Consider the following 15,542-nt stretch of genomic DNA (forward strand, 5'->3'; position numbering starts at 1 on the left):
CTGTTTCCCCAGCTTCACAATGAGAAGTGACTTCCGTATAGGGATTCTTGAGGCCAGGAGGCAATTCTTGAGGCCGAAACATTTTCGGAGGCAAGGGTCTCAAAAGCCACCCAGACACATGCCCTTAACCTGAGGCAGGGAGCTTCTTGGCCCAACCTGAGGCCCCTTCTCAGCGCCGGGAGTTAAACCGCAACGAGCTGTGGTAGCGCTGGCCGCGCCACCCGCGTTCCTCTGCGTCCTACCGGCAGGGCCACAGCGCCACCTGGTGGCTAAGGGGTGTTTTAACACTTGGCTTCAGGTGGGCTTGAGTCTGAGGAACTTCTCCCCACGACTCAGCTTTTCCCGCTACCGCGCTTCAAGCAAAGTAGCGCTGAGTCACACTGCGCACACATTTCCTGCTGGAGTAATCGGATGCGGTCGGGTTCTACGAAGTGGGAGGGAAGGTCCTAGTATCCTCAAGGGAGATGTGGGCTAGTGTAGCCCCGCCCCATCTGGTCCCACCCCCACAAAGTCCCGCCCTGATGACCTCAGCTTCTAACTACGCTTGCGTGCCGCCACCCTCGCGCACCCTTTCGCAAAATCGCAGGGATAAGAAATGTGTCCCGCGCGCCGCGCCGTCTGTTTCCAAAGCGACCCCAGTACCTCTTAGCAACCACGCGAGGGGCCGAGGTGAGCCTCCTGAGCCTTTGCCATGGCCGCGACCAATCCCAGTGTCTTCCTGCTCATGGTCAATGGGCAAGTGGAGAGCGCCAAGGTAAGCAGACGCGGACTCCGCCAGGGCCCGTTCCCAGTCACCTCCAAGGCCCTTCCCCAACCCCGAGGCCTGCTTCGTGGCTTATAGAAGGCCGTGTCATTCCTCCAAGCTTCTGGGTTAGGCGGGGGAGAACGGCACCGAGGGGCATGGTGCCAGGTTGCTGGAGATCCTTAGCCTCAATGTGCCGTTGTGGAAACACCTCAGGAGGTTGAGCTGGTACCGAGTTCACATTTGGCTAAGCCTGTGGACCCGGGCTTGGATCGTGTCCACGTGGTTGAGTCACTGGCAGGAGCTTCCAGCGAGTAACGGGAGGAGCGGAAGCTGGGCGGGCACACAGGGCCTCGTCCTTAAACGACTGTCTAGGGCGTCTGTACTGTGTGCAGTGAGTGCCATGCTCGCCAAATCCCCATCCTTGAACTTGGATTAGAACTGGGATATTTGGGTTATTCTGATCCAACGATGGTGATGGCCTTGACTGTTTTCAGGGAGAATGTACCTGTAAGACTGAAGGGACAGTACTCACTATCCGGTCTACAAGGACCATTTATTATAAATATAACCCAGTCTCCGCCAGGTGCTCACTATGTGCAAAACTCAGCGTTCTGCCCTGCTCTATCCTCATAGAAACTTTTTCAAGGCAGATGGTGCTAAGGTCCTTATGGCTGAGGAAACTTGCCCAAAGGAAGTGGCGAAGTTGGAATTTGAGCCCAAGTCTGTCTGATAGGTATCACTTTGCTGCATTGTCCTTCCAGGCTGTTTGTTGGACATGAGCCTCATTATTCTTGTATTAGTGTGAGATTTGATGAAGATGGTTTAAGTACAGCTCTCCCAGGCCTGATGCTCAGTAGGAGTCTTGTGCCTTCCTCATTCACCAGGGATACTGCTCTAAGCTCCCACCCTTGTTCACCTCCACCTTGGCCTAGTACCCAAGACCATCCTCCCCTTCTCCTGTTCTGCCCTATGATGGTCTTCCAGCTGGGCTGAGTGCTTTCAGCACCTTCTTTCCCCAGTGCTCTTCCCTCTGCTCTAGACCGTTCCCTGTCCTCCAGCCCTAAGCTCCACCATGCTTATGCTCTATGTTCTTATGGCTTCCTGGGTTCTCTGACCTTTCACGCCAGCACTGTTCCCTCATCTGTGCTCACCCTTGTGGCAGACACAGAAAACCATGAAACTTGTTTCCTCTTCACAGTCTGATGGGGATGACAGACATAGACACAGGTATTCAGTGCCTTGATAGAGGAAAGCACAGAGCCTGAAGGAGCCAAGAGGTGACCCTGGGAGTCAGGGCAGGCTCTGTGAAGGGTGTGTTTTGAAGGATGAGCAGAAGGATGAGAGGATAGTAAGATGGGAAGGGCATATAAGATAGAAGGCAGAAGCCAGGCATGGTGGTACATGCCTGTAATCCCAGCAGGAAGATCACCATACATTTGAGGCCAGCCTGGGCTACACAGTGAGTTCAAAGCCAACCTGAACTACATAGCAAGCCTTGTCTCAAAAAAAAAAAAAAATTTAAAAATGCATAGCCTGAGCAGAGAGGCCCTGGGGCAGTAGCAACTGGGTCTCTCCCACAGATGCCCCCATGTCTAGGTTCCCAGGTACCTCATGTTCAAAATTCCTGTCAGCTGCTCCTGCCTAGCCAATACATGAGTCTCAACTTGAGTCCCAGGGAACAGAATTTCTATATCCTTTCTCTGCAGTTTCCAGAGTACGATGACCTCTACTGCAAGTACTGCTTTGTGTACGGCCAGGACTGGGCCCCCACAGCGGTAAGCTGGGCTCTTGGGTCTACTTTATTCCTGGCCTTTTTTTTTTTTTTTTTTGGTACTGGGGATCGAACTTGGGTCCTTGCGCTTGTGAGGTTGTGACGCAGGCGGCGGAACCACTGAGCTAAATCCCTGGCCCCATTCCTGGCCTTTTCACTGTCAAGGTCTCTGAAGGTGACTGTCACAACCTTCCCCTCCTTCCAGAACCGACTGAGAGGTAGACACTGAGTTTAGAGGGTACCTAAACATGAAATTGTTCCTGATGAAGCTGGTACAGAGAACACAGCCACCACCGGGGTCCCTGATGCGTCTCCCAGTCTACACTCCCTCACATAGTCTTTCCTATGAACTGGCACATGGCAGCCAGCAGGGATGTGTGGGCAGGCCCCAGAGAGCCAGCCAGGAATTGGCTAAGCTGTAGATGCATGGGGCCAGTCCTCTCCCCAGAGGTATTGTGGAGCGCCAGAGAATTGGGACAGTTCAGGGGCTCTCAGTCCAAGGCCTCCACCTGGAGAGAGGTGAAAGTGAAGACCTCAGTTGACATCATGCTTTACTGTTTGCAAAGTACTTATTTAATCCTTAGAGCAGTTTGGGAAGTAAGGGCCCAACTTGTGTGACCTTTCTGAGCCTCAGTTTCTTAATCTGTACAGCTGACCTAATAATACTTATTTTCCATCAGCCATTCATTGAATAACTATAATTGAGTCTTCTGGATGTTGAGGATAACCATGGTGACCAAAGCCAGACAAAAATCCTTGTCATCTGAGAGAACACATTCTTGGGGGAGATGGATAATTAGTACATATTCCGTTAGGTTAGCTAATGGTAAGTCCTGGAGGAAGAATGAAGTTAGCAAGCAAGAGCTGTGAGGGACATGAGGGAGGCTGGATGCTGGATGCTGGATAGGGTGGGCTAGGAAGGCCCCATGAGAAGGCTGCTTTTAAGTAAAGATCTGAAGGAAGGGAGGGAATAAGTCACGTGGAAATCTGTGGGGAAGACTTTCTGGGGCAAAGGAGCAGAGAGTGTAAAGGCCCTGAGGCACAGATATGCCTGGCATGTTTGAGGAGCAGCAGGAAGGCAGGATGCCCAGTGAACAGGGTGAGGGGAAGAGGGCTGAAAACATATAGGGAGGTATGGGGCAGATCTATGAACCTTCTAGGAGCAGAGGGGAGAAGCGCCTGTGCCTGGGGGAAGTCTGGCTCTGGTGTTGTCACACCTTGGTAAGATAATGCATTAACTTTCCAGACCTAAGAGGTGCTCTGTTATCTCTTAGATCTTTTTGTTTTACAGTGTAGGTCTCGGTAGAAGATGGTTGAGAAAAAAGCCCTCTCAACTGCCTCCCCAAGGTAAAGGGAGGGAGTATGGCCACCTGGAACTCAGACCAGCTGTCACTGTCATTGTCCCACAGGGTCTGGAGGAGGGAATCTCACAGATCACTTCCAAGAGCCAAGATGTGCGTCGAGCCCTGGTGTGGAACTTCCCCATCGATGTCACCTTTAAGAGCACCAACCCCTATGGCTGTGAGTCTGCAGCCTGCGGGGTGGGGGGCTGGAGCTCTCCTGTGGCATCCCCAAATGAGCCTGTCACTCATCCCACACCACTGGCCACATTCAAAGCATCACTACCCATTATCTGGGACCTTTTATTTTTGAGATAGGCTGGCCTTGAACTCACTATGTAGCCCAGGCTGGCCTGGAATTCGAAACAATCCTCCTGCTTCATTCTTCTGAGTGCTGGGATTATGGGTATGTGCCACCACTCCTGGCTTCTGGGGAGTGTTTTCTTTGATTATAATGAAATTAAAGCTAGGAGCCAATGACAAAAGGATGGTGAAAAAAAATCTCCATCTGTTTGAAAAATAAGAAAATCACTTCTAAAAATAGCCCATATGGCGAAGAAGAAATAATAATGAAATTAGGAAACATTTTGAATTGAATGATGATGAAAATATTCAGCTATTAAAACTAGGCAGAGGGGGCCGGGGATTTAGCTCAGTTGGTTTTGCCGCCTGCTGCACAAGCACAAGGACCCCAGTTCGATCCCTGGTACCAAAAAAAAAAAAAAAAAAAAAAAACTAGGCGGAAGCACTATTCTAAGGGTTTCAGAGGTGAGGAAGCTAAGATGCAGAGAGATTACATAACTTAATCTGAGGTCATTCAATAAGGGCTGCAGGATAAGGAGCCTGGCAAGCTGGTTCCCAGCCCCTCCTGGGGCCTCACTTATCACCTCAGACTGTGATCTCCCTACACATAAAGGACATAGAAACTAATGAGGTGGAGGCACCCAGTTAAGGACCTTAGTGTTAAGGTGAAGGACCTTGATGTTAATGGGAAATGGATGTACCTGTTAATATTTCAAAGGGAAATACCTGGAATGCCTTGCTATCTCTCTGTCTAAGAAAACCCCTGAATAGGCCCCCTCCACCCTGGTCCCATGAGCTGTGCTCTGCACACCTGAGTGTGACCACTTCCATCAGAGGAGGCACAGAGAGCAGGTAGCAGACCCTTGTCAGCTCAGGGGCCAGTGCCTGCCATAGGGCTCCAGAGGTGCTTTCTGTGCCCATCAAACGATAGAGCTGGGACAACACTGTGGCTCTTTCTCCCCTGCTATGATTTGTAGAGAGTGCCTGCCTGGGCAGTAGCAGAGCCACAGGAAGTTGCAGGAAGGGAAGGAGCCCTCTGTGTGCCTCCCTGGAGCCCACCACTGTCCCAGGCCTTGAATGCTGTCCTGGGACTCTGCTGGATATCCTGTTCTTTACCTGCACCCTTCATGGCTTCCGCACATGCTGACCCCAGCCTTGTCCTTTCCAAGGGCCACAGATCGTGCTCAGTGTGTATGGACCAGACATGTTTGGGAATGACGTGGTCCGAGGCTATGGGGCAGTGCATGTGCCCTTCTCACCTGGCCGGTAGGTTGTCACCCTGACCCCTTGTCCCTTTCTGGGCCATGCTGTCCTGGAGACTGGGCACCATCACTTGGCAGGGCATCTTGGGCTCAGGCTGGGAATGCCTTGGAATGCCCTGAGCCTGGACAGCTCAGCCTGGAGTATGGTGGGTGTGGCCCAGATCTGGGAAGAGGCCCACATGCAGGCTCCCAGTGTCACCCAGACCCCAGATGGGGAGGGGAGGGAGCAGACCCTGAGAAAAAGACTCTCCTAGACTCTGCCCTCTGCAGGCCGCAGCCACACACTTGGTCTGTGTGGGTCCCAGCACACTGTCAGAGGCTATGAAAGCACATCACTTTCCTACTACTGAGCACATGTTGTGTGTGAAAATATTTGTTTTAGGCACAAAAGGACCATCCCTATGTTTGTGCCAGAGTCTACGTCTAAACTGCAGAAGTTCACAAGGTGAGAGTTCTATGTGAAGCCCCCGGCAGCTCCTTCTAATCTTCTTGGAATGGCTGTCACATTCTGGCCCTTGTGATGTGCTTGGAGACCTTACCAGGCCTTCAGGCTGTTCTGCCTCCTGAGGACAAATGGAACTGGGGCCTGGGGTTGGGGCTGCTCAGAGTCCCTGGGATTCCTTAGCCCTGAGGAAAACATGAGGTTAGCATCAGAAGTAATCAGGAAGTCACTGTGGCCAGTAAGTGATAAACTAGGAGACTAGGGTGGGGTAGGGAGTGGGGAGACCAGGGAGACGGGCCTGGGCCGGGATACAGGGCCTATGAGAGGGCTCAGGGAACACATGCCTGTAGCAGGCTGCCAGCAGGAAGCCCTCTTACCCCTTATGACTTCCAAGTAGGAGCCTGGAGGGCCAGCAGGCCCCAGGTGACTGACTTGAGTCACCACTTCTCCCTGCAAGCCTGGTCAGTATCAAGGAGTGAGACCTGGTTAGAACCCTGCTGGGTGAAGGGACAGATAAGAGCCCAAGAAGCCACACTGAACTCTGAGACCTGCAGAGGGGAAGGACAGCATTCTCTACTGGCATCAGCCAAACAGTTTAGGTGCCCACTGTCCCTAGAAGCCCCTCTGGGAGGCCACTAGATGGGAAAGGGCTTCTTAGCCAGATGCCCCGGGTCAATGTCACCAAAAGTGACAGTGCCCATCCCTGGAGCTGTGTGGGAAGCAGTGGTCAGGTCGTCTCTGTGGGCTTAGGGAAGGGGGATGGGCTTTGAGAGCCCATATGTCCATCCTGCCATAGTATTTTCCTTGCTTCACATCCCACACCCCAGGGAAGGAGTTTGGGCCTTGCAATGAGAGGTCTCTGAGAAAAGGACTTCATGCTGAAAGATGGAGGACATACAGGCAGGCTTCTAGCCTGTGCCTAGGATGGCAGCTCAGTGCCCGGGCATCTCCAGCCCTTTACACAGGATCCCAAATGGGCAAAGCCATGTGTTCTTGGATTGTAGGACCAGGGAGGTGTCTGATCAGTGAAGGCAGCATGTAGTATCACAAAGTTGATATGCAAAAGTCCAAAACCTGTACCATTCAGCCAAAAGCAGGATGCTGGGAGGATTGTGTTCCCTCAGGAGGCTCAGGGAAAGACTCTGCTCCTGCCTCTTTCTGCTTCCTGTGGCTGCCCACTTTTCTTGGGTTATGGGTGGATCTCTCCTTGGTCACATGCCTCCTCCTCTATGTGTGTCACATCTCCCTCTGCATCCTTCCATGAGGACTGTGATTACATTAGTACTATCTCTGATAGAGTATCACTAAGATTATTCCAGATGATCAAGGATAATCTAGGATAACCTCCACAGTGTAAAATCCTTAATTTAATGACACTTGCAAAGAATCTCTTTCCAAATAAGGTTGCGTTCGGTTTCCAGGAACAAGCACCTGATATCTCTGGGAGCTCTTAGACTACTATAGCCCTCCAACCTAGTCTTCACATGGCAAGTAAGATGGTATATGCTCCAAGCCCCATACACACTCCTTTGCATTTATGGTTAAATTCAGCCAGATTACTACAGTGTTCTGCTGGCTTTGTGGCCTCTCCCCTGCTTGCTTCCCATCTGCCTGCTCCTTACCTGCCTTGATGCTTAGCCCAGTGGGCCCTTACCTGGAACATCCTCCCCTGAACAATCTGTCTTCTCAGCCCGATGAGCAAACCACTCTGCGTGCAGACCTAGCGAAGATGGTGGCGAGGATGGAATCTGCCCCCACAATAGAGGTTGCACCCTAGGCCTCAGTCCTCACAGCCACCTGCGAAGAGCCTTGTTCCATGATGGGGAAACTGAGACACATAGAGGTGGTGGCTCTGCCCACCCACTGGGAGTCAGTGAGCACCCCTCCATCACTGTGGTCTCCGGTCCTGCCCTGAGAGCCTGTGGAAGGCAGCACATGGAGAGTGCTGGTGCCTGTCCTCAGGGCACAGGAAGCACATTATATTGCCATGAGTACTAGAGGGCCATGTCCAGTGTCTGATGCCAGGAATCCCCCAGTTGGGTCCTGCTCACAGATGTTCTCCTGTGTCCCCAGCTGGTTCATGGGACGACGGCCTGAGTACACAGACCCAAAGGTGCTGGCGCAGGGCGAAGGCCGGGAAGGTAAAGCATGATGCCCCTCCCCACCCCAGTTCAGAGGCAAGCTGCAGCCTGGAGAGGGACTTGGGAGGCCCTAGTACCCAGGAGCCCAGGAAGTAGGTGGGGGTGAAGGCCAAGAAACTGCCAGGCATCTGGGACCTGGTACTATAGGAGAGGAGATGGCCCAAGAATTTTTTCAGAGCACCTTCCAGGTGAGTACCTAGTTGGAGCAGAGGGTTTGCATGTCTATTTGTCCCACTGTATGTTGTCTCTTGACTGCCCAGTGAGGGATATGGGCAAAGCACTGTCATCCCATTTCACAGAAGAGAGTACTGAGGCTGAGAGATAGCCAAAGCACCCTGGGTCTGCCCCAGCACAGCCTGGCTAATGCTATCCGTCTGTCCCCAGTGACCCGAGTCCGCTCTCAGGGCTTTGTTACCCTCCTTTTCAACGTGGTGACCAAGGACATGAGGAAGCTGGGCTACGACACGGGGCCTGCAGACACACATGGTATCCCGGGGCCCAGCCTGCCCCAAGGCATCTCTGGGTGAAGACACTCAGTCTGGCTGGGCAGCTGGGCAGCCCCGTTACTCAAGGACTTCTTTCTGGAGTCAGCCACTCACCCATCACCCTGAAGTGCAGCCTGGTGCTGTGGAGCGTTTGGGGACAACAAAATAGTTTTATGTAATAAAGTTACTTTTCAGAGAACCAAGTGGGGCTGCTTTCTCTTCCCTGTGCCACCGCTATCTCCACATGGGAGCAGGCCTCCAAGACCCTGCCTCATCTCCAGCCCTGTGGAGCATTGTGCTGGGTGGAAGCTGCAGGAGCCCCCAAAACTCGGTTGCGCCAGGGTGAGAGCATTGATAAGCCCCATGGCCCAACACCTTGGCATCTGTGAGGATTCCGGGCCACTTGCACACAGGTGCCTGTGGCACTACAACAGGAAGGCCTGAGATGAAGCCTTCTTACCTTCTCCATGCACACCCTGGCAAGTCATGTCCTACAACTTCCCTTTCTACAGCCTCAGGTGAGCCCCCCAGCCTGCCACAGAGCTTCCCTTAGTACAGCTGTCCCTGGCTGAGAGTCCTCAGCAGGATGCCAGGCTACAAACCACTGTGCAAGGCTCTGGCCTCTTACTGGACCATGCCCTAAGCAAGTTGCTGAACAGACTCTCTTATGTCCTTTATCTTGAGGGGCACCCCCATCCCTTGCCCCATCACTGTGTATTCTGGAACTCCTGGTCTGGCCTCAGCAAAATTCCTACATTCTGACCATCTCTGAAGCTGCCCTGTCCCCTATACCACTCTTGGGCAGCACTTTTACCCTCCCATTCCCATGCACCATGGCCCCAGAAATGGGGTGTGTCTTTGTCCTTCAGCATTTCCAGACCACTTCTTCAGCCTAGCTTCCAGCAGCCCCAGCCATCAAACCACACTGGTCATCATCTGTGTCACCAACATGCCTACCTTGCTTTTTCTCCAGCTATTCATGGTGGCATTGCAGCCCACATGAATGATCCCTCCAACAACTTGGCTTCTATTTCTTCACTTGGATTGACGTTAATCTCTACCTTGTAGCCATCCATTTCCAGGTTCGGAGTTGCTTGTTACCAGCCACTGCATCATCTTAAGAGATCTAGGGATCCCTCTCCCAGACCACTCCTTTCCTTGTAGGTCCTTCTCTGGGACCCTCAATCCACAGTCTCTCCAAGACCTCCAAGCCACCAGCCTTCCCCTTTTTGCCAGTCATCAACTCTTCCCTTGCTGGCTTCTACCTGTTTAATACCGGTTGTCATTACATGCACTCATCTATAAGTTCCGTGGAACCCTCCTTTCCTGTATGGCACCTGTCCAAAACCTCAGCCCTGCTGGGAACTTCTTACCCACTGCTCCACCTGCCTAAGCTTGCAGAGTACTGGCTGGCCCACCTTCCATCCCTGGCGTAACACAGAGGCCCTCACTCTGCCCAGAGCCCAGCTGTATTTCCCTCAGAAAACCCTCCACACCTCTTGTCCAGCCCTCCAGGACCCTTCCCACCCCTCCTCGAAGACCTCCCACCTGGTTCCACCACAACCCACTCCTCCAGAGATAGCACTTTTCTAATTCCTAAGTTTCCTCACTCAGAAATACACAAGAGGCCTCTGCCCTCTGGCTCTTCACAGTTGCAAAGTGCCCCCCCACAAGATGGCTGCATTGGCCTCAGGAAACTACAGGCAGGAATCCCTGAGGCCCTCCATTTTTTGGCCTCTTGTCTATCTTCTATGTATCTATCATCTAGCTATGTCTATGTATGTATGTATGTACTAGGAATTGAACCTAGGGAGTGCTGAGCCACATCCCTAGCCCTTTTTGAGATAGGGTCTCACTCAGTTGACCAGCCTGGCCTGAACTTGTGATCCTCCTGCCTCAGTCTCTCCAATGCTGGGATCAGAAGTGTATGCCACTACACCCAACTGTATATCAGGTTTTTTTTTATTGTTCTTTGAGGGGACATTTATATCCAATGAGATGCATAAATCTTAATTGTACTGTGTGGTGTTATTTGGTTGGTTGGTTTGGAATTATTTTTATTTTGTTCTTGTTTTGGTACTGGGGATAGAACCCAGGGCTTCACACATGCTAGGTAAGTATTCCATTGAGCTACACTCTCAGCCATATGCTGACTTTTGACAAATGCACAAACCAACTTGGATTGAGGGTCCTCATGCCCCTCCAGGATGATTTTGAGGCGGGTTATGTGGCTGCTGAGCTGACGGCTTTAGGGGAGAGACAGAATGTGCAGTGGAGGTTCGCTACTGTTGTGCTGTCACAGTAAATAGATAAAACTCAGGAAAGAACTTGCCAATTTGGAAGAAGAAATGGAAGGGAACAAAATGAATCTAAAAAATGTTGGTATCAAAAGATTGAAAAAGGAAAGCCAGGGGCAGTGGCATACATCTGTAATCCCAGCTACCAGGGAGGCTGAAGCAGGAGGGTTGCAAGTTCATCAGTCTGGGAAACTTAGCAAGACCCTATCTCAAAATAAAATTTATGCAACTCAGTGACAGGGTGCTTCCCAAGCAGGCACAAGGTGAAAAAGGACTGCCAAAAAAAGGTTGAAAAAGACTTTCTAGAATTGATGCAGATAACTGAAAATTGCTTTGGATAATAAAGACCTAATAAAACTTTCTCCCCATTTAAACACTGGAACTCAGTTTTTTGGTCAATACTGGATGAAGGGCTGGCCCTCCCATGGTGCTCCAGATGTCCTCATGGTAATCACCTTTAACTTGAAGCAGGGACAGGCCATGAGGATGACAGCTCTTGTCTGAGGACAAATTAACTTCATATGTGCATTCATTATCTATTGCTATTGCCCCTGCCTGCATTGTGCCTGCTGTTGTCCCATCAGCCCAGCAGTGTAGTACTACACCAGGAGACAGGGCCCTGTTGGTGGTGGTGGTGGTAGGGCAGCACCAAAGTAACTCTCCAACCAAAACAATTCCAACCATTTGTACTTGAAACTAATGGGAAGCAAAGAGCTCAAAAGACTGCCAAGGTTTGGAGGGCATGTGCTTCTACAGGATCTGTGGGCCTGGACCAATGCCTCTGACTTTAACAGGTCTTGGTGAGGAACATTCACAGGCAGCAGGCAGAAGCTGAGCACTGCCTCCCCATCTTCCACTGAGCTCTAACATCCATCTTGAATGTAGCCAAAGGGATACAAGATAGGCCTCCCCTAGAGGGCAGAGCCTGGGGCCGTTGAGGAAATGTTAACACCCTTCCCACCAGAACCATAGCTTCCTCAGGTTCTTCCCTCCCAAGCAGGGCCACCTCAGAGGTCTGGTTCTGGAACCAGTGACTGCCCATACCTTTCAATTCACTCTTCCATGAGTGGAGTCTCACCTGTGACAATCACCCCTGCTGCAATGTCTCCTTATTGTCGGAAGAGGGCATGGTGATCACCACTGGCTGGACCTGCCTTACTGGAGAAGCCCCTCCATCCTCCATGGAGACCCTGGGCTTTGAGCTAGAAGCAAAGACTGATGGGACCTTCTGATCCATGTGTGGAGGGAATGTCTTGGTCACCTAAGGCCCAGCTGTGACAGTGTCTGGCAATGTAGAAAGCAGGCCCATTTCTTGTTCCCCTGGGTAGAAAGGAAGTTGGACCCAGCTGATAAGATGGCAGGTTGCAGATCCTCCTGGAGCAGCTCTTCTATGGCATGGACATGACGTACTGAACATGGGAGACCTGAGGCCCAGCCTTGGAGCTGGCACACTCATTGCCACCTCCTTCAAAGCAGGTTCCATCATGAGGTCACAAGGGGATAAATGCTAGAAGGGGAAGGGCACTTGAGACACTTCCCCAGCATACCCTTCAGACTGCCTATGACTGCCCTACCAAGAGCAAGTCTCCTATCCTCTGTCCTAAAGGTTCAGGGCCACCAAGATCAAGTGGTGGCCTCACTAACAAGCCAAGCTGCTCCTGGGCAGAAATTGGCTCCCAAGCCCACCCAGTCCTCTCCTGTGGCTCAAGATGGGTAAAGAGTTGGGTAAGGACACAGCCAGAAACCGCATCATGATACAAATGATAAATTATATTTATACAGTAAATAAGTATCAACAGTCAACACATGTTCAAAACCAGCCACCGGCCCCTGGGTGCTTTCCTCCACCATGGTGCTCATCAGAAGGGGGCACAGTGGCACGTGTGAAACACATGTGGAAGTGGCCGGTGGCTTCATGATCAGTGCAGCAGGCAACAGGAACAACGTGCGCTCAGAACAGCCTGTGCCATGAGGCGGGGCGAGGGGCTATCTTCTTGGGCCCTGGTGGCACAGTGGTTGTTGTGTTGGGGCCTCAGTCACATCAGGATGGGCTACTGTCTATTACAAAAGAATCACTGACCCTAGGAGTTGGGTCTGGTGCACTGACCTGTAGGCTGCCAGGCTCCACACCACTGGAGGGAAAGCACCATCTGGGGCAGGTGCCCTCCTCCACAACCACAGTGCCTCTCACCCTCTACCAGCCTTCCTGAATGACACTGGAGCCTAAGGCCAGCTGCAGGCCTGCAGTTCCAGGAAGAGTGGCTGGTTGGGAACTCGGGCCTGCACCAAGGAGGAGAAGGTCTCACACAGGACTCAGAGCAGTCCTCATGCAGAGCCATCATGGCCTCCTGCAGCCCAGGGACCACTGCAATCTCTCCTGGGCTGGTGCTAGGGGTCAAATCTCTCTGGAACCAGAGAGGGGCAGGTAGGTGGTTAGCTGCCCTTGGAGCTGTAGGTGAGAAGTCTGTGTTTCAAAGCGAGTCAGAAACACCTGCTAGACTGCTGGGACATACAGTAGGACTCAGGGGACTGTCCCTTCCCTGGGGAAAAATAAAGTCTTCTCTGGTCTATAATTTGAGACTTAATACTTTTTTCACAGTGGTGAGTAGGACGAGGACAGAAGGAGGTTGGAAGAGGGAGATGATATTAGTGCATGTTTGTTAAAATTCTATCCCAGGTGGCAATGAATTTTTTCATCTTCTGCAACCTGTGTCTAGAGCTGGTCTCGAGCCGGAAGGTAGGTGGTTCAAAGCAAGCCCTGGTCCCTCACCCGATCTCAGTCTAGGGACTCTCCCCCAGGGACCCCTGGGCACAGCAGCACCTCACACCCAGGACGACCGCTGTTTCCAACCATAACCTGAGTAAGGACTGAGACAGAGGAGAGCACAGATGCAAGGCTAAGATGCTCCCTCTACTTCTGACACACTGTAAACAGAGTCCCTATTAATCCCTGTGGGCCTTTAATTAAAAAAGGAATTAGTTGATAAAACCAGTGAGTCACATTCATAGATTAGATTTTTTTTCCTTTAACTTCCAAGATGTTGGTATACTGGTAAGAAATAAAACCGCTCTCAGGATCTAGCTGAAAGAGCTGAGAGTTGATTGGTTTGTAATTAACCAAAAAAGGGAGACAGAGAAAGGAAAAGGCAACTGGAGGCTACAAGTCTGTTACTGGTGGAGTTGGTTTTTTTTCCCTTAAATAAACATCTTTTTTGTGTAATCAAATTCCCTATAAAGAATTTGCTTTAGGTTTCCTATAAGGCATGTTTTTGTCATTCAAACATCTCTTCCTTTTTAAGTTTTCTTACAGAGTTAAAACCATAAATAAGAGGATTTAAACCACTAAATGACACATGCCAAGATCTTAATTCAGCCAGACCTGGTAAATTCTATCAAAACTAGACAGTTAAATAAGAACCACGTTATAAAAATATTAGCCAAAAAAAGACTATTAGATAATTCTGCAAACTCAAATATGAAACTGTACTAAACAAAATATGTGCAAACGTGTACAAGCATAGAGCCATGTGGCAGGGTTATGCTCAGATTAGTTTTAAAGCTTGCTCTAGTGGATTTAATTCAAAAGTTGTCCATGGTGGTAGTGTTTACTTTGAACTCACACATGAGTCAAAGGAAAATAAAATATGCACAACCACTTCTCCAAAAGTCAGTGTCAGATGGGGCTGGCACTTCATCTGGTCCATACCCAGGACTGGGGCTGGGTCATGGGGGACAGAGACAAGGTGACTGTCCCAAGTTCCAGGCTAGGCAGCATTTTAAGGACCCTTGGGATGAGGCTGGGAATAAGGACAACAATGACAACTTCACTTCTGCATCCAAGGCCTCAGAGGAGCTTGGTCAGGCTGGGGAGAGGCAAGCGGCCCTGCCTCAGATGGAGAGGACACCCCACATGCTATTCAAGTCTGAGAGTTTGGGCTATAAAGGACAATCCTTTTACCAGGAAGCTGGAACTGAAGGCCCTAATACCCACCCCCACCTCTCAGCTACCACCCCACACAGAGTTCTCACTAAGTGTCCTCTGGCACGAGTGTTCCGGGCATTTGCTCTGGGTGGGTCCCAAGCCCAGGGCACTACAGAAGGAAAGGGTTGGTTGTGCCTGTGGCCTGTGCTGCCGAAGGAGGCATGCCCACACTGCCCACCATGTTCATCGTTGTGGGGCCCAGGGGTGTCAAAGTGGAGCCACTGGCCCCCAGAACTGGGTGTGGGGCTGCTGAGGTCATGGGCTCCACCCCTGTGCTAGGCCCAAAGGCTGTGCTGCTCCCCAGGACTGGACTCCCCCTCAGCTGGTTCAGCGTCAGTGGCTGGGGCTGGTTCACCTGGAAGGGATTAACAGGGGCCGAGGTGGTAGTGGTACCTGAGGAGAGAGCAGGAGGGCAGAGGTTGAGCTATTAGGAAAGCACTGTCCCCTCCAGTGGTGGGGTACAGCCACCCTCAAGAGATACAGCTCTCCATCTGTGGAGAGCTATGTTGTTTTGGTTGTTTTTTTGTTGTTTTTTTTTTAAATACATGGTCTTGCTATGTATTCCAGGCTGGCCATTAAACTCACTATGTAGTCCAGGCTGGCCTCAAACTCACAGCAATCCTCTTGCTTTGGCCTCCCCAATGTTGGGAATATAGGTGCGTGTCACCATGCCCAGCTCCATCTGAATTCTGAGCTCCAGGTCAGGGATACAAGTGTTCTGGTCCCTGCTTCACCGAGGGCCTGCAACAATGGTGGCCACATCCACAAGAGACA

The 15,542-nt window shown here is 51.3% G+C and overlaps 2 protein-coding genes across 6 annotated transcripts in view; one reads left to right on the plus strand and one right to left on the minus strand.

The window, feature by feature from the left end:
* Window positions 1-544: 544 nt before the first annotated feature.
* B9d1 (B9 domain containing 1) lies at window positions 545-8,692 on the plus strand. Of its 2 annotated transcripts, XM_004868777.3 has the most exons (7): window positions 547-754; window positions 2,452-2,520; window positions 3,926-4,037; window positions 5,329-5,425; window positions 5,804-5,866; window positions 7,937-8,004; window positions 8,389-8,692. In XM_004868777.3, exons 1-7 carry the CDS (start codon window positions 692-694, stop codon window positions 8,529-8,531), a joined length of 615 nt encoding a protein of 204 aa, XP_004868834.1. In that variant the 5' UTR covers window positions 547-691; the 3' UTR covers window positions 8,532-8,692. The 2 variants fall into 2 exon arrangements, with proteins under 2 accessions (XP_021103236.1, XP_004868834.1); XM_021247577.2 differs by lacking the exon at window positions 2,452-2,520 and having other exon boundaries at window positions 545-754.
* A 3,843-nt stretch (window positions 8,693-12,535) lies between these two features.
* Epn2 (epsin 2) overlaps window positions 12,536-15,542 on the minus strand; it is a 111,521-nt gene continuing 108,514 nt past the window's right edge. For all 4 annotated transcript variants that reach the window (XM_004868771.4, XM_004868775.4, XM_004868774.4 and 1 more), the window contains one exon: window positions 12,536-15,161. In XM_004868771.4, coding sequence (XP_004868828.2) covers window positions 14,878-15,161 — 284 coding nt within the window. In that variant the 3' untranslated portion in view covers window positions 12,536-14,877. The remainder of the gene's footprint in view (window positions 15,162-15,542) is intronic.

Source organism: Heterocephalus glaber, unplaced genomic scaffold (assembly GCF_053883595.1).
Source record: "Heterocephalus glaber isolate CG9 unplaced genomic scaffold, H.glaber_assembly_v1.0 deba00001813, whole genome shotgun sequence".
Lineage (NCBI taxonomy): Eukaryota > Metazoa > Chordata > Mammalia > Rodentia > Bathyergidae > Heterocephalus > Heterocephalus glaber.

Coding starts and splice junctions, on each gene's coding strand:
- B9d1 (XM_004868777.3), top strand. CDS start 692: ATGGCCGCGACCAATCCCAGTGTCTTCCTGCTCATGGTCAATGGGCAA. Junction 2,521..3,925: donor AGGACTGGGCCCCCACAGCG/GTAAGCTGGGCT, acceptor ATTGTCCCACAG/GGTCTGGAGGAGGGAATCTC. Junction 4,038..5,328: donor GAGCACCAACCCCTATGGCT/GTGAGTCTGCAG, acceptor GTCCTTTCCAAG/GGCCACAGATCGTGCTCAGT.